Source organism: Hemibagrus wyckioides, linkage group LG10, assembly GCF_019097595.1.
Source record: "Hemibagrus wyckioides isolate EC202008001 linkage group LG10, SWU_Hwy_1.0, whole genome shotgun sequence".
Lineage (NCBI taxonomy): Eukaryota > Metazoa > Chordata > Actinopteri > Siluriformes > Bagridae > Hemibagrus > Hemibagrus wyckioides.
Window position 1 is genome coordinate 3,077,366 of NC_080719.1, and position 22,182 is coordinate 3,099,547.

A 22,182-nucleotide genomic window follows, 5' to 3' on the forward strand; every position below is an offset into this window, starting at 1 on the left:
TCCGAGTCAGAAAAAGAACCCATAGGTGCGAAATAAAACCTTTTCCTTTCACTTACTACTTTATCTACATGACTACAGCGTCATGTCCCAAAATTTCCCCCAAATACATAAAAAAACGCTAGTATTTGGCATCAAGCTAATACAGCTCATCACACATGCTTATTGGCTCAGACTTGGCAACCAGCGAGCGTGCTTAAAGTGTTGTCTTCAAATGGGATTTTTGGGATTTCCATCTTGTCACGATTTCCTCTCTGTGCCAAAATGTTGGTTATAAAGTAAATGAAGTGCTTTGGGCTTGACTTTTTAATCCTTTCACTTTGTCATTATGGCACACGTTTAACTTACCACCGCTCCGCGGCTTTTGTTTAGTTAACCTCGTCCTCGCGTTTAGCAGGATGCCTTTTCGTGTAATATGTAAAATCGTCCTCTTTCCGTTCAGAGTCCTCCGCGACACGGAGAGTATTTCTAAAGTGCTAATCAATGAGTCTTAAAGTGCAGCATTGATCTCAATTAGAAAAGAGAGGAAGGTGAAGTTTAAAGAAGAGCAGTCGGTTGACCCGCCTCAAGCTTTTTTTTTCCCCTCTTTTTTTTTTTTTTGCTACGAGTCGCAATTCGGTAAGCCGTAGCATGGAGTTAATCCTGCTGAACTTTTCCGAGGAGTCTTGTGAAGTCTGGAATTAGTGTGTAGAATTTCCTGGCCTGTCTGTTTATCTGAAATACTCCTGGGTTTTTTCATCCCGGTGTTTTCGGAGGGAACATTAAAGCTGACAGTTGCGGGGAGTAACACCAGAGCGTGACATAGCCAAGACTCCGACACTCCAAGCAAGAGTCTAGTATTTGTCCTCGCTCTCCTACACCCTCGCTCCGTCTTCCCTCCAGATTAGAAAATCAAGGAGATCTCTCATTAAAGAGTTGGACGAGTTGAGTCTGTTGTCTTGTTCGTTCCAGAGGAATGATGGGGCAGCGAGGGATGAGCGGTGGGCTGGCGAGAGGGGACTGGCAGCTGCTAGGCAGGAATTGATTCCATTAATTGATATGCCAATATGTAAGCTTGTTACATCCACCATTGCTTAGGATGATGGCTAACAAGTCCTGCTGATCAATGGAACCAATAAAGGCTTCATCCATTAATGAGCAATGTGGTAATTAATGTTATCCCTAAACCAATTAGAGTTGGTACTGCTTCAGCTGGCGAGCACAGCAAGCAGCCCAGACCGTTTTATCTCTTTGATTAAAGCAATCGAAGGACGCAACTTTGGGTTGAACGTCGGACCGATTGGGTGCAGGACCTTCTAGGAGGTGGTCTGGAGGCTAGATTAAAAAAAAAAAAAGCAAGCAAAACGCAATATGGTGTATATATTTTTATATATAGGAATGAATGCAGCATGCATAGACCTTTTGAGACATGGTTCAGCATGATCATAATCTCTAAAGCTCTTGTCTGTCTGAAGATAAAACTGAGAAGCAACCCAAAAAGCAAAGCCTGGGCTTGAGAGAACAAGCCACGTAAACACGCCGGTAGAACTGTGAGAACGTCCCCGTGCCGTGCCGCGGAGCCGAGTGTGTAATTATGTCTAAACACAGGTAGCTGAACCGCAATACACTGTGTGTTAATCTCTGGATATTCATGCTGCCCTTTGAGTAATGTGTCCTCGAGTACCTGCAGGGTCAGTAGACCATCCTCTAAAAAAAAAAATCAGTGTGTGATCTGTGAGTCAAGCAGGTTAAACACCTTATAAAACTCTTTAGTGCTTCATGGGTGTTGTGGGTTTATGCACAGCAGCTCCTGTTCTAAGCGCCGCTGCTGGCTTGTGGTATTTCAGTTGGTCTGAAGTGATTTATGTAGTAAAGTGCGAGCTCACGGTCAAACAAGCGCTAGCTCAAATCTTTCACCAACTGGTCAGTTGAAGCATTTTTAGCTAATGTTACCGCTTTTTTTATAATTGGTTAGGTAACGTAGTTATAACAGCTTGCATTTGCAATTGATCAAAATTGGATGGAGCAGCACTGAATAATTAAGATTGTTAAAACATGCTGTCTGTTCAACATCAAACATCAGACTCTAATCATCTTCCATTATACTTTTTCACATATATATACATTATTTAGCACCAATCAATCAAATATTCATTAAAAAAATTAAAGAAAAAGTATTAATTAAATGTATTATTATTATTATTATTATTATTATTATTATTATTAATAATAATAATAAATAAATATAGATTTTTTTCAGAATATATACATCATACTATATATCATAATCACACAATCAACTGAAAATCTTTCTGAATGAGTTTTTTTTTTGTTTAACACCTCGTGCTATCCTTTTTCTTCTGCTGGTGTTTAGTCATCTCAGCTCATTTATCCATCCTCGTTTCTCCACTGAAGACTGTAATCATTCCTAAATGAGTGTTGTGGCTTCCTGTCCATGCCGTGATATTGGATTGTGAGCAGGCCATGTCTGTCCTCACACAGGGATTTGGTTACCGTGCTTAATGTGGTTTGCATTCCATTGTTATGACATCAGCTCTCACCTGCTCAGTACGATGGATAAAATGGATATTTGAGATAATTTCTCACTACTTTTCTTATTTCTTTTGAACACCCTTCTCATCTTCTTAGTCTCTCTCTTTCTCTCCCTCTCTCTCTCTGCCTGTCTCTCTCTCCCTTGAGCCACAGCTGTGTCAACGCCAGCTCTTTATAAACCTGGAGTAGAGGCCGAGAGTACGGTGACAAGACCGAGCACTCCATCAAATGGCCTCTGATAGACACCCAGTCTGTACAGGAAATACAACACGCTTATAAATCAATACTATTGTTTTCACGTTGAAGAGCAGGATCAGGCCTGCCTGGAATCCATTACCTCAGTTATCAGACAACACCATTTTAACAGAGGACATTTTTTCCTACCTCTTGACTTTAGTGGAGAAAGCAGACATGTTTTTCTGTCCAGAGAAAAGGTTATTAATTCAGGAGTAGGTTTGGGAAATCGCACTGAGAGTCAGGAGAGGATTAAATACACACACAGAGATTAGGGAAATGATATATTTTGGAATTGTCTGCAATCCTGGTTTATTCGGCATTGTGCCTCGCCGTGTCTGCCGGGTTTCGGCGGTAATGAATTTGTGTGCTTTAAGCGAAAGTGAGAACAGGCAGAACGATGGGGCCGGGTATGTAATTGTGTTTCATAAATTATGGAGGTCGTCCTTAATTATTTATTTGTTTTGCTGTTGTAAGGCCTATGCAAGCTTATGATTTGGGTGTAAAATGTCTGATTTCTTGCATATTTAAGGGGTATCAAGGGACATCGAGTCAGAGCCCGACTCTCTGATGTGGTTGCACTTGTCAAACGGCAGATAGATGAAGTCCTCCATGAATAGATCCGTATCGTATGACGGCTGCAGACACCTCGGAAAAGTCTTTGCCCGTGAAAGCAGGACCCAAATGAGAGGAGTAATTAGGGCCAGCGAAAAAAGGTGCAAAGCCATGGAAATCATTGCAAAAGAAATTCACCTGAGACTAAGAAGGGCTGGTAAAGGGGAAAGGATAGTGCTTGATCCATCTCTCTGGCTGGAGCCCATAGTCCTAATGAGTGCTTACAGCAGGCCCAAACTAAATAAACAGTAAGTAAGTTGTCTTGGTGGTAGAGGAACATCAATGCCTGCAACTTGCTCAAGCCTGCACTCTGAATGGTAGAGTATTGACCCTGATGGGACCCCGGAGGATTTCCTAATTGAAAATTAATATTGAATCGATGCTGTGGGCCATTTGCATATTGATTATAAACATCCAGGAAGGCACCAAGTACATGGGATCAATAGGGCCCTTCTGCAACAGACCGAGCGTACCATGTCACGTGGCAGCTGCCTGCTCCAGAGGTTAATGACTGCCGCTCGTTAAGGAGCTCTTGTCAGGCGGAATCTAGCCGCAGGGGCTTTAGCGGCCCAGCCCCGAGCTGGTAAGGTGGGGTGAAAAAGCAAGTGGGTCCCTCATCCTCCTCAGTGGCAGGAGATGGACCTTTGCCAGGATTCTGTTGTGTCAGAAGGTTTTCAGTTACTGTTTGATGTCGTCCATCTCTCCAGAGGAAATCGTTACTCTGATCGGTCTTTTGCATTGTTGTTTTTCTTAATTTTGAAAGGTAGAACATCCGTGCCAATAGGAGACAAAGGAGAACAGTTTGACATTAATGCTCCAGCTAAATTTAATGCCCAGCTTAGGATTCAACACATGCATTCCTCTCCCAGACTTCCTGTAATGCCTTCCATATGTTTGACAGGAACACAAGAAACTGAGGTGCAGAAGAGAAGTGCTGCAATATAACTGACTTTGAGTGAAAGAATGAAAAAAGGAAAGATAGGTAGAACATTTTTTTTCAGCTCTAAAAGTTCTCTATCTGTTCAACTCACCACCAATCACCGTCGCAAGTGGAAGAATAAAAACTACCTTGATTTCTGTCAACCACACTGCATCAAACTCCATCAGAGACCTAGGATCTAGACCTGAAGCAGATTTATCCTCTGGTCTGTAGGAGTTCATAGGCCAGAAATGAATGCCACTGTTCTCATAACACACACACAGCACTTTTTCCAGCAACCGTATGAGGAACCTTGCTCAAAGAGTGGGGAGTCGAAGACAGGGCCCCGGGAGTCAGGCTGCATCTGATTACTTCATTACAGGCCCTTTCATTGACTTGGCTGCACTGAACTGATGAACTGAGGCAGTGGACAAGAGCCCATAATTGGGAGAAATGAATTCTTATCACAGCCTTCTCAGGAGGCCTGTGGTCCGGGCGAGACTGCCTTAACCAGAGTTAGTGGAAAAGGAAAGAAGATGGGGTGAGCGATGAATTCAGTGCATCTGAATTCAAGCTTCAAGGTCCAGATGGATTTAGATAAGATAAAGATAAGCACCCACCAGCAGCATCTTTTTTTTGGTCTTTTCTGGATCTTTAGTTGTCCCAGACATCATTTGTGAGCCACTGGCAACTTACCTGGTATGGATTATACAGAATAAACAGACAGTCTTCTAAACAGATCCAAGCAGAAGGTTGTTGTTTTTTTTTTGGCAAAGCTTGCCTGAAAGTTTCCCAGAGCATCTGGTTGAAACTAGAGGTCCTGTATCCTGCATCATGTTAGGAGCACCAAAACAAATATTGTGGGATTAAAAAATCTATAGTTGAGATTTATTATGGACTGATGTAGCTGAGTGCGAGGAGCACGCAGAATTCACACATCTTGCAGTCATTTCTACAAATATCTATTTTTTAAACTGCCCTTCCACTTTAGGCCACGCCCACTTCAAGGTTTAAATCCAAACACAGATATTTGGAGAATTAAACAGATACAATTCGTGGCATTGCTTTACACCCCTAGTATCTAGTTAATACCTTTATTTCGTTAGTGGCCTTGGAGAAAGTGTTGTTTTGTTTCAGGAGAGCTGGGTGAAAGATTCTCAGGTGTCTAAGCCTCTGCGTTTGTTTGCCTCACATAGCAGCCCCCCAGGGGAGAGACCTGCGTTAGTTAGTGTCTTTGCCTAGCTCATTTTTTCAGTCCCCTCATCAGGCATGGCTGCCCCGATGTTTACCTGTGGGATGAATAATTAATGTGTTCTACCTGCTCTCTCATCTCAATGAGATGGACCTCTAGCTAATTAGAGAGAATCGTTTCTCGTACAACCTGCACTGGAGACAACTGCAGCAACAACAATAACAGCGAGAGTGGCAGCAAAAAGTTTCCCGAATAAAAAGGTGTTTCTTGCACCGTCGGTGCAGCAGAGTGTGTGTGTTGGCTGCTGTTGGAGAAGCGTTAAACCAATTTAGGCGCAGCAGTGGTCTCGAAGGGGCTGGGCGATTATTAATCCTAGGCCTCCCCAAGGGGGACTAATGACTCGACAGCACTCTCTCTTTTTCACTTTCTCTTTCGCTCTTCCTCTTTCTCTCACCATCTCGCTCATTTCCATGCTCTCTCCTGCACAGTCAGCATAAAGAATACACAAAATGGTTCTGATGTGCTCCTGAGCCCATTAGTCTAACACTTAGAATTTAAAGTGCCCGTGAAATGGTTGGACGTCCGTTGGTCGTTATTTGATTCCATGTGTCGGCACGGTGTTAGGCGGCACGATGGTACAGTGGGTAGTTTTGCCACATGACGGCTCGCCGGTTCGATCCCGAGCTCAGGTTACTGGGCGAAAGTTATCCACGGATCTGTGTGGGATTCCGTCGAGGTCTCCGGGTTTGTTCACACTTCCAAGAAGCACATTGGTACATGGATTGCGTAGTGTATACAGGGATATGCACTGTGATGGTGTCAGGGTGTATTCCGACCTCGCACACAGTGTTCCTCCAGATCCATCTCAACCCTGACCAGGATAGAGATGTTCTCAGGCTGAATGAATGTTGGTGTAAATTAGTCGAGACATTTAATTGGCACCGCAGTTTGGAAAGTACTAAACCCCTGCCATGCCAAGCTACTATTACACCCTGCTTAATGTATTAGGTTTCTTTTTCGAAGACATTTGGTGAGCTTGCTTTTCTCCTGGTCTATTTGCTTTTGTAGGAGCAGGCAGGAGGCAGCACGGGGCTTTAACACAGTATAGAGTAAACCTAACGTGAGCGAGGTGGAGGGATATTTTAAAGGCTTGTTATTTCAAGGCAGCTGTTGCATGTCCTGGCAGTGGCTTTTTCGATTACTGACCTCTCTCGTCCAGCGCCGTGCCAAAGTCAGCTAGCTAAGTAGTGAGAAGGGCTGCAACACCATTCAATTCCCCTCTGTGGGAAACGCTGCACAGCGTGTAACTCAAATCCTGCCATCATGCCTGCCTTGCCTGTTCAGACTGACTTATGGCATGCAGCAGGAAAAGGTGTGAGTGTGTTTTTGAAAGCTCTGGTTTTGGGTTTGTAGTATCCCTACAGAGTCTAATTGCAGCCTTAATGTCGAGAAAAAAGTGCATATAATGAGACTGATAATGTAGATCTTGTTTAAAAATGTACACTTGATACCCCATGATCAACACTGACCAAAAAAGGATAGTGTATACGCATCAGTTGCTAAAGGGAAAATGAGTCAAAGTGGCGAGAAACACCGTAGGAGAAATTGCGAAAAGGGCGGGTCGGGAAGAGCTGAAAGCCGATTCCGTCTACATCGACAGGATTATCTTCGCCAGAGAGCATTTTTGAGTCTCTTTTTTTTTCTCCAGCCTCCATACAGCAAATTGGTAAACTGATTAGATTGAGATTAGTGCATGCTGATAAGAGATTGGATGGATATACTATTGAGATTAAACGGATAACAAGATCAACTGATAGAGGAGTTGGGCTATTGCGTCTTCCTCTTCCTCTGCTTTCTCGAGCTCTGTTGTAATTAAGGCTGTAAGGTGTGTGCATAATCAAATAAATAAATAATGGTGGCGTGATGCGATAATGAATTAATACATTACAAGAAGAGAATAAATAAGCTCCAGCTAATTGCACAAGATGGGTCTTTTTCATTAGCCATTTTTTTTTTTTTGGAGGAAATCTCATTATATGCATCACAAACTATAATCCTTCTTTAGAAATATGTAAATTTACCCAGAGTGGAAAAAGAAGGAGCGGTGATGCTTCTGAATAGCAGTTTGTCATGTGCACGTGTTTTGGCTTTGCCCGCCACCTCGTTTGTCTGAGACGTGACCGAAATCTTGTAGACTCTTCCCTGGAAGTATAACATGACAACGATTCACCTCCGCCTGTCCAGGAATACCTGAGTGGCACTCAGACGGAACTGGATTTGGGCTGGGACGGCTATCCTGCATCACCGCCTCCATGTGAGATTATATACATATATATATATCACAGAGCTGTTGAGCTTCTGATTGGTCAGATTGATTTATTATTATTTTTTGACATATTCAAAGCCCAGGTTCTTCTAATCGTTTCCATAGTAACAGCACATTCAGAGATGGTGGTTGATGATGGTGGATGCACCATATAAATGTGTGTGGGTTTTTTTTGTAACTTTACAAGACAGAAATAAAAGAGAGGCTGGTGAGAGAACGAGCGTTTATTGCTGCTGTAACGTATGTAAGCAATAAGATGAGTTTGGATATTAAACGTAACTGTAAAAAAATGATGTAGGCAAAGTGCCGTGATAAAACACAAATAAATAAAACACTAAAAAATAAAAAAATAAAACTTCTGCTTCATCACCTCACGCCACTGTTGATGATTTTCCTATAACAGCAGGACACAGGGTTTTATTTTATGATGCCAGGGCACCGTTCAAACATTTTGCCACACCGTTTCCTTGATAAAATGCGCTCTGGAAGCCTGTAATGAAAATGCGGGAGAGCAGATTTTAATTGTGACGGAAAATCACCTCGTCTGCTCGTTTGCCGTAATCTCCCAAGTACGTTCTGTCAAAGCTCGTATAAATACTACTGTATATCCTGATGCAAATCAACAAATATTAATTGTTAGCCAGATAAACACATCTATAGTAATTAGATCAGAAAACAGATACGGGGCCTGATCATGTTGTGCATAATTACTGCAGAGAAACAACGCATGTCTATTAAGCCTCATTACGGATCTTCCATGGCTAGCAATCCAATTACCGCTAGTTTGTATATCAGAGTAAAACAGGCAGATCAGGGATAGGCAAGAGCTTCGTCAGTGTGGCCGAGATCTGCTGCGTTTCACCTGAGGCGGCTCCTTTTTTATTTCTTTTTTTACAAATCATCTAAGTCGGTTTGATTTGCATTAGAGTTTATTTTAAGAGAGACGTCTCAAAAAGCAAGAAATCTAGACATAGATTTAGATCCTAATGAGAAATTCACAGGCCACAGAGGCGAAAGAAGAAACCTGAATGTGAATAAGAACATTTACAGCATTTGGCAGAAGCCTCTATCCAGAACAACTTACATTTTATCTCATTTTATACAAACTTAAGGGCCTTGCTCAGGGGCCCAGCAGTGTCAGCTTGGTGGACCTGAGAGTTAAACTCTCTAACCTTCTGATCAGAAATCTAACCCCTTAGCGACCACACCCGTTAATAAGTCTGATGAGTCTTTATGTGGGATGAGTCTTCATGATTACAGCAGCAGTTTTTAGATACTTGACATTTCCAGTTTCTCATTATTTACCATGGCGCTTGTAAATCCGTATTCGGTAAATGTTACGGCGTATCCTTCTTGACTTCTGTTGTTCGAGTCAGAGTCACACGAGGAACTAGCAGGGGTAGCAACGTAATGGCAACACACAGCATCTGAATTCACACTCACAGAAGTCCTCCTTTTGTAAAAAATAAACGGATAAAAAAAAAAACTTAAACAATAAACACGGACACGAGCTGATGTTAGGAAGTGCAAATCGAACGATTTATTCCCGGCGGCTGTTGGACAGTAGCCGTGGATTTGCCTCTAGCATCACGGTAGCGTACATTATCCGTACAGTACAAAGAAGCTTTCCTCTTTTCATTTTTTTTTTTTTAAAGAACCTTTTCCTCCATTCACTTCCCCGACTCAATTACATCTCTCTGATTTAGTCGGCCCGAGCGGCTCAACCCCTGCAGGAGAGGGAAAAGGTTTATCGAGATCAAATCGCAAAACTTTCTTTTAATTAACAACACACTGAAGGGTATTTTTTTTGCCCCCCCCCCAAAAAAAGATAGAAAACAACCATCCGTTTTTTTTTTTCCTATTAAGGAGAAATGTCAAGCGCGGTGTCTCGCGCAATAGGCTAAGCATGTCCCTTTTTCGCTGTCCCTCCTGACATTGCAGGCTAATTTTTCATGGTTATTTGAACTGGAAAATGAAAGAGAGGTTTGCGATTATTTCCTATAAATGACAACACAATCGCATTACGCTTCGCTACAAACAGGGAAGAGGATATTGCCTTTTCATATTTCATGTGGAAGTAATGGATGGGTTATGCAAAGAGGGCCCGAAAGAAAGACAAATGGAGAAAGATAGCGGCGAATATTTGATTTGTATTAGAAAGGTCCCTGAGAGTGGGACAGACGAGGCGAGTTTCGTGTTTTTTTTCTTCCTTTTTTCAATAACCGGCGGCGGTCGTGAAGATGCTCCAGAGTGTGTGCACAATGTAATCATCGGATTTCCATAGCGGATTGCTATTAGCGCCGGCCGGGGTGGAACTGTAATGATGGGTTGCGTGTGTGTAGGGGGACGGTGTTTGCTGCACACAGCGGTCTCTCTTTTCTCTCTTTTTTTTTCTCTCTTTTTTCCGTACTGGAAAGATGCTGCGGTGCGAGTCGTTCACTCTGCGGCTTTGAACTTTGAGCTGTCACAGATTCCAGATCTGGAAAGTTTCACTACAGCCAATAAGAGCAGAGATGCTGAGTACACAAACACATCAATACATCCCTCTCTCTCTCCCTCTCCCTCTCTTTCTCTCTCTCTCTCTCTCTCGCGCACGCTTAGATTCCTTAAAATGATGATCGATTAACCAAAGAAAAAAATATATATATTCAGAACTCTTGGATATTCTGTTTTATCAGCTAATGCGCTCTTATAAACTTTCATCAGCGCAATAAGCAGCCAAGTGCTTGGCCCCCTTGTGACAGGATGCTGTGTGTGTGTGTGTGTGTTGTGTGTACACACATATACGCATACACACAACGTACACCTAGGAATCGATTTCGGGGAGCCGACACCTCCTAGCGAGCGGTCAACACACAGACCGAGCGACTACAAAGATATGCAAATCTCCGCACTCGATAAATCAACAGGCGGTGGATCTTTTTCAGACGGCTCTCCGTTCAGGCCTGCGGTGTCCAAAGAGAAATGTAAACAGATGAGCAGAACATTAACGGACAGGCTCAGACCTCATGGGTGTGTGTGTGTGTGTGTGTATACCTGCTTGCTTGGCTTGCTCTTTTTATTTATTTATTTATTTATTTATTTTCCGTGAGTGAAGGTCCCTCATGAAGAGATGCCAAGTGTTTGGCAGGTGCTTTACGTTCTTATAGAATTTTTTTTTTTTCTACTGACAAATATGAGATCTGTGTTATAGACCTGGGGTCAACTTCTGGACGCTGCAAAGTATTTCTGGAAAAATAGTGTGTGTGTGGGGGGGGGGCGTTCAGAAGCGTTAGGTTTGTAAACATGAATCGTCACGGCTTCTGTGAAATCATGGAAACAATTTTATTTAAATGTGTTTAAGCTTATTGGACTACAGAATCAACAAAGACATTCGCTCAGACTTTAGATTTTTTAGATTAAAAAAAAAAGTATTTAATTCACACTCTGGTCTGATTAATGACTTTGACTTGTTTTTTTACTGGTCTTTTTTATTTATTTTATTTTTTCATATTTATTTTATTTATTATTTTTAATTTTTTAAAGTATTTTGGGACAGTTACTAGTTGATGATGGTCATTTTTATTTATTTTATATTTATTTTATTTATTATTTATTATTTTATTATGTCATTTTTGGACACAAAAGTGCATTTATTCAAGATCAGAACCGAATCCTAACCACATCGACTCGCTTTTGCTTTAAAATGATTCAGGTTGACACCAGATTTGTATTTTTCTTTTAAATATCCCTCGTATACAGTGAAAGCGTACGGATGTGCTGCTCACGATCATTAACAGCAGCTCTGTGTCCGAACCCCGAACACGTGGAGTGATGAGCGATGAACTAAACAGCTGTGACAATTTCAGGTTATGTGATTTTTATATCCATTTTTTCCCACCCAATGAAAAATCAATACTTTTTTTTCTGTGGATATTCAGAGCACGGTCGTGCTTTCAGCGCTGATGGGGTTAGGTGTGTGTGTGTGTGTGTGTGTGTGTGTGTGTTGGGGGGGGTAGATTGCGAGGGTGGGGGGAGCTCAGTGAGCTGTCACAACTGTACCATCGCATTTTCCAAGCCAGTGGTGAATATTTCAGATTTGATGTGACTGTCCTTCACGACAGCACCGATGTCCTCTATACCCTTTCTTTTCTTTTTTCCTCTTTCCTTCCTTCCTTCCTTCCTCTTCCTCCTCCTTCTCCTCGTCCTCTTCCTCTTAAGTGGTGTGAATTGAGTGGAGAGAGAGAAAAAACCCAGGATTAAAAAGAGTGCCAGCTCGGGGGAATGAAAGCGAGAGGAGAGTTCCTCTGTCCGTTGAGGGGGAAGAGCACTGATGTCCATCTGGTCTGTCTTTGTGTACCAAGATGTCCTCGAGGCCAGTCCGGAGAAGGGCAGTGAAAAGCGCAGTCCATAAACACACACACACACACACACTGTCTGTTCATGTGTGTGTGAGTGTGTGTGTGTGAGAGACGCTCTCAGAAAGCCTTGCTGACATTAACCCACTTTCCAGCAGCCAGTCCAGTTCAATCTATAGCATGATGGTCATTTGATTTGATTTGTATTTTGTTTATTTATTCGTTTGTTCATTCATTTATTCATCTTTCAGTCCATCCCAGGAACGCTGGGTGGAAGGCCAAAACTCCATTCACACATTCAGTCATTCACACCATCCAATTTTAAAGTGGAATAACACCCCGAGAACCCGTGAGCCGGACCTGATGGTGGACCTTCGTCCCACCTGCTACTGTACATCAACAAAAAAAGAAAATGGCGGCCATGATAATCAGTAATTAGTTTTCATATTTCGTTATCGAGAAATTTTCTGTCGGAAACGTTAAGGAGAAGCCGTGGGTGCTGGTCGCGGTGCGAGCAAATTAGGTTTGCGGATCTCTAAAACAAATCCCGTCTGCGTGTGATCCCAGCTAAGCACCAAAAGTGACTTTGAAAAGGCTTGAGGGATCAAATTAAGTATTGCACTGGAGGATAGGGGAGGGGAGGGGCTGAGGAGGGGGTGTGGAAGGGGTTACGGGGTTGAATATGAGGAGGAGGAGGGGGGTATTTGGGGAGAGGGTGGTAAAGGGGAGCCCCTTGGGTTGAATTGTTCTAGGGTGGCGTGAGTTTTCCCTCCTGTTTGTGATTAACTTTGCTGTTTAAACTTTCTAGTTATTAGCCTCGCAGGCCACTCGAGAGCTGAGGTGCCTCCTGCCTCTATCTCCATCTCTCCTCCTTCTCCTCCTCCTCCTCCTCCTCCTTCTTTTCTTCTCCTCTCTCCTCCCTCCTTTCTCCTCCCTCTCCAGCACAGAATATTCATTCACATTTAGATCACGGGGTCACGCTGGGGCCAGAGAGGAGCGAGGCGCATGGATTTTTTTTTAGGAGCCCGCTCGGGGATCCGTCCGGCGCGTAACTCGGCCTCAGCCCTCCGAACGGAAAAGGTAGTCCACTTGCTTTCAGTGCCATGTTTAAGAGAAGTAGTGTGTGAAGTAGTAGTGGGTGTGTGTCAGATGTGGAAGGGTGTGTGTTGTGTGTGTGTACGTGGATCTGTGGGATGTGTCTGAGGTCTGAGTGGAAGGGTTGTAGAGGAAGGCAGGGATAGAAGGAGGGCGTGTGTATGTGTGTGTGTGTGTGTGTGTGTGTGTGTGTGTGTGTGTGTGTGTGTGTGGTACTGAGTGTGGTCAGCGCGTGTTGCTCTGTGACGTTCAGGTCTCTAAGCATGACTCATGCTCTGTGTTTATGGTGGCAGAAGACTTTATCTAATATACACCACAGTGTGTGTGTGTGTGTGTGTGTACAAGCACAGTATAAATATTTAGTGTTTAAATCCATTGCATATGTTAAATCTTTATTATGAGGTGAGATTATAAAGCTTTTTTTTTTTTGGATGTTGGTTCTCCGTTTTGTTTGTGTTTTATTTTCTCCAGCCGGACCGTTGTGCGTCCATCCGGATCTTTTAATGCGCTGTTTGTTCTGGTATATATGTGTGTGTGTGTGTGTGTGTGTTTTAGAAAGCAAAAAAAAGGGGGGGGGGAAGGGGTTCACATGTGGACGGTTCACAGTGGTGCTGATATGAAGACTGGGCAATGCATGAAATCCCCCAGCATGGGCGCCTGTGCCTCCATTGTCCCTCAGACCCCTTCTGTCATTTTCATTTTCCGCCGCCCGGTCCGGAGTCAGTCCGGCTTTGATATAGGGAAGGGGTGCGGGAGCAAAGAGGGAAGGGGTGTCAAGCATTAAGGAAGGGGTAGTGGGGTAGGGGTGTAAGGAGGGGTGTGTGTGTGTGGGGGGGGGTGTTATGGATGGTGGAGGGGGTTAAGGGATTCGGAGGAGGGGAAGGGATCAAAATAAAAAAAGAAGAAGAAGAAGAAACCAGACAGGCAGAGAGATAGAGTCCATGAGGTGTGAAATACGATTGCTTTTTTTTTTTTTTTAGCTTTTTTTATCCGACAGCACGGCTCGAAAGAAAAAGGAAGCTGTCCGGAGCGGGATACGGAGATGGAAAAACAGAAAACGGGAATTTCGGAAAGGAAGCCGAGGATTTCCAGTGACTGTCGATATTACACGATAAGCAGTAGCTTGATGATCTTGAAGGAAAACTCCTCCCTCAAACATACTGAATATTTAATTTTTGGAATCTGTCGCGTCTCAAACCTCTTAAGTCTGATATAATTTTTTTTTTTTAGAAATACTGAACTCCCAGAAAGCAATGCAGCAATGTGACCTAGCAGCTAGTTAGCGATTGACGTCAGAGTTAGCATGAAAGTCTGAGCACAGTGGACAGACGAGAAGGGAAGGCTAAAGTACTAAAGCGCCGCTGCATCACTCGAAGCGAAGGCTAAACCCCAAAAAAACGCACCACTGACAAGCAGGCAGTCGAACGGCATTGTGGGTAATGTAGACCTGAATGTAAATGAAAAAAAAAAGATAAATTAAATAGACGCCATTGAGGATACTAAATATTAATAAAGACGAGTCAAGGTTCAGGATGGATTTTTCCTCTAATAAGAATAACGAGACAGACCCGGAGCTCATGCCTCGGTAGAAAGCTGCAGGTCTTCCTTCAGTCTTTCAATATCAGGTGAATTTCTGCTTGACCTTTTTTCTGAAGGATTGCACACGCTCCAGCAGGGACTCGAGGTTTGCTCGTGCGAACGTACGCGCCGGCCATCCGGTCGAGCTAGCGAGCGCCGGAGAGCAGTGGGCAGCATGTATTATTTATTTGGTGGTTTGCGCCTGTCAGTACGATTAGTATGTGTGTAATCACTGCTTCTTCCTCGGGAAAGGAGAGGCTCGGCTTTCTCATCTGAAGGTAATCTCGCTGTCTTCTGAGTCTCATCTCCGACGCTTACTTCCTGCCCAGCATCTGCTTTTGTCATCTGCGCATATTTCTCTTGCCATTTTTTTTCTCCCTGAAACAGCCTTGTACTGTATCTGTCTGCCCCTTCCTCCATCCATTATGTGTGTGTGTGTGTGTGTGTGTGAGGCTTGCCTATTCCCAGCTTGTATAGGGTGACACCTATAGGTCTGTCAGAGCCCCTACATTGTATGTATATATATATATATATATATATATATATATATATATATATATATATATATATATATATATATATATTTGTGTGTGTGTGTGTGTGTGTGTGGACGTTTTCCTGTTTAAACAGAATCCTAATGCTGACCCTTTTTCACCATTTCATACACTTTATTTCATCTTCTTCTGCCATGTAGTGGATTTATTAAAGATTAGATCAGAGCAAAGGTTTAATATTATCGAATGATCAAGGTTAATTAATACGATTAACTGAAAAAAAAAAACCCTCACACTAGCCACCCGACGTTATTATTATTTTATTTTATTTTTTACTTAGTTAGAGTTACAGCTTGACCTCGGTTTTCCTCCCAGCGTTCCTCCTCCCTGCGTCTTCAGCCTCCTCTCGTGACCTTTCATTAATTATCACTGGCCCGAGTTTAATCATTGTGTAGTACCGCAGCACGGCAGATGAGATGAAGGATAGACGCAGGCGTCCGGCACTTAAAGACGTGGAGCTCGTCTGGAATTAAACGTCTACGTTTCTGCATATATTACGCGGGTTTAGCGTGCGAGGTGCGTGGAGAGAGAGAGAGAAAGAGAGAGAGAGAGAGTCATATATCTTGATTAAAAAACTAAATGAAGAAGTCGTGTAGAGGCGAGGGAGAGGAAGAGGAAGACAAAGCATGAGAGATAGAGCAGAGCTCGCTGACCGAGGCCGGCCTGGGAAACGTTAAAGTGACAGCTGTGTGAGTTTTAATGGACTTGAGTTTTAATGTGTGGAGACAGAGAGAGAGAGAGAGAGACAGAGAAAGAGAGAGAGAGAGAAAGAAAAGAAAGAAAGAGCGCATGTACCTGTGCAAAGTAGGAATTAGACACATGGTTAGCTCTTCCAGAGGTGAAAATGTACTCGAGGATTATTGTGTAATCTGCGTGCCTCCTTCCCTCTCTCTCTCTCTCTCTCTCTCTCTCTCTGTCTCTCTGTGTGTGTGTGTGTGTGTGTAGCGTGAGGTGGATTTTGTCGGATGGGGTTTGTCTCGAGCCCCGAGCGGTGGCTATCATCCCTGTTTCCATGGCTTAGACCCGCCTCACCAGCTCAAGGATGTGCTGCGCCGAGTGGAAATCGCCGGTTGCCTAGGAAACATAATAGAACGTACACATTTATGAAAGAATAAAAAAAAAGCAATATATAGGGTGTAATCTGCGGAGAGCGCTTAAATCAGCGTTTAAAAAAAAACAGAAAAAAAATCCGATTGTTCCACTTAAATACTTTTGTTTAAACGAAGGATCGGTCCGTTCCGAGCAGCAATAAGCCCTAACAACGTAATCCATATCAGCATCATTTGCCCAGCTTCCTCCACACACACACACACACACACACACAGACAGCACACAGCACAGAGCAAAGCAGAGAGAAACGAAGTATCGAACCCAGGCGTTACCTGCGCCACTGCTCACTTATCGAACTGCTTTGTTTCTGAGCAACAAAAATCGACTTTGAACTACGACCGGCGCAATTTGCGTTTATGAAACACAGCAGATCTGTTTAGCGACGCCATCCGGTGATGTAAAAATCACTGTTGCGTTTACAACAAGTCCATTCGCACCTTGTCTCGTTAAGGTTGAGGGGGAAAAGATGCAGTGTTCCGGCGGTGAGCTGAAAAAGACCTGAAAGAGCTTCTCGTTTCCTCGTAGTGTCATTTTAATAAACAACTCTTTTTATTTATTTATTTATTTAGGTGTTTAACCCTAATAACTGTTTTTTATCATTCATCCGACACGCCTTTAACCAGTCAAAAAAATCTTTTTTTATTTTTTTAAACTTATATCACGCGTCAACGTTTTGCAATTTACGTAACATTGATTTTTTATTTTTGTTTAAACTGATAATTTCCCGCCGTTCTTTAATTCTCACCACAAGGTTATACTTTCAATGCGGCCTTCTCGTGTTAAACATCAAGAAAAAGTGAATGAAATAAACTCTTTTTCTTTTATTGATCGTTTCCAGGAAGTTGTTCAACCTGTGACTTAGGGATTAGTCTTAAATATTTCAAGGTGGGCGTGGGAGGGGTTAAGGTAAAAAAAAAAAAATGAATTGAATAAAAAAATAATAATAATAAAAAATTATGGGCAATTTGAAAAAAAAAAAATTCAATATTACGGTATTTTAAAGTAAAAATTTGTAGATTTTTTTTTTACATTTTAAGTGATGTTTTTGATGTAGGTTGTCACGAAGGGAAGTTTAAAACACATTTTTTTTAGCTTGAATTTAAATACATATAGACGTAAGTGAAGCTTTATTCAAGCATCTCGATAATTAAGCATTCTAAGCTTCCTGAAAAAATGTGTTGCTTGGCCCTCGGTGGTCGTAGAACCTTCAAGAGTTCGGCCAGAGGTACGAGCCCTTAAGAGCGTCCGCAGAGGCACAGTAATATAAAGTTTAATGGATTATCTGGTGGCTGTCGGAGCTGAGGCATGCGATTCAGGTTTCACGTCCGAGCCCGAAGGCCCAGGCGAGTCTTCAGACAGCTGGAACATTATTGGATGGTAAAAAGTGTTTTAAGTTCGGGGTTTGGAGTGCGGTGATGGAGCGCTCGGGCCAGCTGCACTAAACCACAACGGGATGAATATTTGAACAGAAGCTATTGTTGCTGCGTCGATATATCAATCGCCAGGCAGGTAGAGAGGAACCAGGATTTTTTTTTTAAAGGAGGGGGAGTTAAGTGTAAGTGTAAGTGTGTGTGTGTGTGTTTGGGGGTGTGTGTTGGGTTCAAACGACATTTTAAGTACATTTGCTGAGAATTAGCTGACTTGTGTAATAACCGATAAGGTGTATTGACCGGACAGTAATGCGGTTCAATCGATGGAGGGCGTCTTAGTGTGCAAACACGGACCGAGGATTGGGGGGGGGTGTGAGGAAGGGGGAGAAAGGGGGCTCGAGGAGGTAGGAGGCTTGCACGAGGGAGGAGAAAAAAAAAAGATTGATGCTCACTTTATTACCTGTTTTTCAGCGTCTTCCTCCGGCTTTACTTACACATAGCATTATTGGAGATCCATTGTTAGGAGTTTGCTGCTTTTAAGCGGGGCTGATCTATCGAACCGAGGGCTTTTAAAGACGGTTACAGGGGATTTCTGTTTGACTTGGCGAAATAAAATGAATTGTGGCCCCCTGTTTTAAAAAATTCATGATTCCTTTCTATATATTTTTTTTATAGATATCTAGTGCATTAGCACGGGTTTAAGGAAAGAGTTCGAGCCAGATATCGTCGGTGAGAAGTCGAAGGAGACTTGCGGCTCGGGACTGCAATTATGATTGTAGGGAGAAGGTTCCAGAAGGGAGGAGAAAAAAAGGGAAATCTCTCGCTCGTCTGTTGAAGTTGAAACAGGCTCTTCGCACAGTTATTTTTCCTGTCTGCATACTTTGGCGTTTGGAAAATGTGTCTATGTCTCTACCACATGTGTGCGGTGTGTGTGTGTGTGTGTGTGTGTGTGTGTGTGTGTTTTCTCTGCAGTTTTATGTACATATTAAAGCAGAGGAAGCTATAAAGATATTTGTGTCATGGACCTGCATAAATGAAGAATTATATACTTATAAAGAGAGCCGTAAAAATGATGGCAGTAACAATGACTATAATTACAAAAGCAAAAATCTAAAAAATAAATAAATAAATAAAAAATCTAATAAGTAATAAACACTTAGTCTTATTTGCTGCTGGTAAATTTAAAAAGGGGGAAGAAAAAAAAAAGTTAATTACGGAGCATGCGATGAGGGTGATGAGGGAAAGGCCTCCACCCTCGGTCTTTGTGAACACGTCTCAGCCAATGCTATCGCTGTGCGCCGCTGTAGAGGAGGGAGGAAAAAAAAAAAAAGACGCCGCCGTCCCTTTAAGTGCTTCCACCAATTCTGATGGGGTGGTGATTTACATATCCCGTCCTCTCCTCCCCCTTCAGGCGAGCTGAGTGAGGATGTGGAGGCTGCCAGCGAGACCACCACAGACCAGGAGGACCAAACCAAAGACAGAGAGTGTGGGGGGGAGAAGGAGCTCACCAAAGGGACAGGTAAGGCCTATCTTAACTCAGTCTGAAGAGGGTGAGGAGGGGGTAGAGGGGTGCATGGGGAATGGCGGGAGGTGGGTAGGGGGCGGGGTATTCATATAACACAGGGATGAGGTTGGGCAAGACACGTGTTTATTTCTCCAGAGTACCCAGAGTAACCATTTTTATCCTCGGCCTACATTCATTAACTAATTACACCTTTTACCACATCTTTTTTTTTTCTTTTTTGGAAGCTAGAAACGACTTTCCTTGGATCAGACTTAATTTAATAGCTTTTCAGTTTTCACTCTGGAGGATTTTTTCAGTTCGTCGGAATTCCCTGATAAATTAGCCCGATCTGATGAAGTGACAAAAACACGTTCGGTCTCCGTAGGGTTTGGGGGCGGAGCTTAGGGCGCTCAACGTTTGACTTACAGACTCACGTATTTTGAGGAGAGGGCTCGTTGAGGAGAAAGAAGAGAGGGAGGAGGAGGAGAAGGGTGGTGATGGTGGCAGGTGCAGGTGTCAGGTTGCATGAAGAGGTGTGTTGGGGTAAAGGGGGGCAGGTCAGACTATAAATCAGGGTTTTGCTTTGGTTTTTTTTGCCGTATGTGAGGCGGCGGAGCTGGAGGCTGGAGGCTGGAGAGAGGCCGAGGATTTGAGAAGGATTGTGTGGAGACGGTGTGCGGAGGTAGTATGACGCTCGCACTGTGCTGAGTGGCGTGACGGAGACGACGCAGGACGTGTGACACTGCGTGAGGTCACGTGTATGGCTCCGTAGCTTCGGCGCGTATCATTCAGGGCGTAACAGTTCAGCTGTAGTGAACCTTCGCTGTTTGGTATTTTCTTCAACGTCCTGTTAAACGAAGGTGCTTTTATATATTTAAAGGAAATAATAATAATAATAATAATAATAATAATAATAATAATAATAATAATAATTAATTTTAAATTAAATAATATCAAATTAAATATTAAAGTCATATTTAAAAATATTTCTTTACATTTTATTTTAGATTTATGTGCAATGTTATATGTTGGTTTAAACAATGAGCAACAATATTTACAAAAATATAAATAAATATTTTTTATTTTCATTTTTTATTATTTATTTATTTTATTTTTATTTATTTATTTTTAATTTATGTTATTATTTATTTATTTTTGTTTATTTTATTTATTTTTTCACTTGTAGCTAAATCAGTGCTAGCCATGCGTAACGAAGATGGAGGAAAAAAACTAACGACATGCCACAGCATGCGACGTGAATCCTGCAGATGGAGAGAAATCCTTCATCCCTTCTCTATACTCCATTTCGACTCCGACATCATTCCAGACGAAAATCAGAATAGAAACAATCCGGACCGTTTGCATACGATTCATAATTTATGCGTAAAAGTCTGAATAAAGTTCTTTGCCGTGTTTGAAGCCAAATCTTTGTGAAGGAAAAAAAAGAAAAAGAAGCCTCTTTGATATTCCAACTTTTTTAAAATGAAATATTAAAGGAGCCTGAGCTGTTTGTGCGCTTTGAGCGAGTGGCGCTCTCCCTTTGATGGGCAGACGTAACGATATGCAAAAATAATGTGAAATATATAAAATAAAGCGTTAAAAACGAGCCGCGCCATTAATAATTCAGCCCTACCTGTGGTGCTGTGGGAAGATGACTCTTCACATTAGGACCCCTGCATTTTGTTTCTGAAAGGCCCGCAATTTGATACAAGAATATTTTTCCATTTCTTTCCAGCCCTCCTCCCTGCTGTCAGTCGCTAATCACCAAATAAGTGTGTTTCTGTGTTTTCACCAGAGAGCGACGTGCTTGCGTATGAAAAATTCACAGGCTTCCCAGCAGCTTATTAGAAACACTTAGTTTAAAAATAGCAGCAGCGTTACGAAGCCAGGTCTAGGTGGCGTTTGATGTCTGAAGAAAAGGTGGAAGGGGGAGGAAAGGCATGCGAGCAGGGGGATGGAGGATGGAGGTGAGAAACCTGACGGCGTTGTGATCTCACATGCAGGTTACGGCTTAATGGAAGTTGTTTTTACTTATTTATTTATTTATTTATTTATTCATTTCTGTCCGACGGCGTATGACGAGCAAGAACGGTTTACTTAACTCTTGTTTTTTTTTTTGGACTGAGCCGCGTTACACACGCCGCTAAGCTGTAATTTCCAGGCTCTGTTATTAAGTTCTGTGATTAACATTATTGAAGTTGCCTCTCGTCCCTGGAACCTGGTGCTTTCGCAAATGACACTCGCTGTCAGATAGAGAGCATTAGCGCCCAAAAAAAAAAAAAACGTCTTTCTTCCCTCGTTTTTTTTTTTTTTTTTAAAGCTAACGTCAATCTGATGGCTGTCTTTTTTTTTTTCTCTTTTTTTTTTCCTCGAACTGACATGACAGTGCTGCTCACAATTCATTAAACGCATTTAGAAAGACACAAGAGAGCCTGCTCGCATGTGTTAAGCATGTCATCTGCTAAAAGACTGCGTTTGTTTGTCATCAAACACGCTGACGCTTTTTAAACTCGCTGACAGCAGGAGAGGAAAAGAGAGTTCGTAATTATTCGGCGTTAAAGGTGAGACGTAAAGACGCCGCTTCGGGTTGGTTTTTTTTTTTATCTGCAAGAGGTGATGTGATTAACGGTGTTTGTGGCACTTTTTGAAATCTGGATTCTGATTGGTCAATAGTTTGCTGATTAGTGTTCTAAGACGGCAGCTGTGACTGTAGCGCAGCTGAGACAAAAAACAAACAAACATATAATCATTGATATAGTGACGTTTTTTTTCTTTTCTTTTGTTTTTCATAAATTACAATGATATTTCGGGCCGCATCG

The 22,182-nt window shown here is 42.5% G+C and overlaps 1 protein-coding gene across 2 annotated transcripts in view; it reads left to right on the plus strand.

The window, feature by feature from the left end:
• Nucleotides 1-22,182, plus strand: part of zfhx3b (zinc finger homeobox 3b) — a 155,588-nt gene that overhangs the window by 109,451 nt on the left and 23,955 nt on the right. Inside the window, exon 5 of one of the 2 annotated variants that reach the window (XM_058400626.1) lies at nucleotides 19,271-19,378. The exons of the other annotated variant lie outside the window; for it this stretch is intronic. Coding sequence (XP_058256609.1) covers nucleotides 19,271-19,378 — 108 coding nt within the window. The remainder of the gene's footprint in view (nucleotides 1-19,270; nucleotides 19,379-22,182) is intronic. 2 annotated transcript variants of the gene reach the window in all.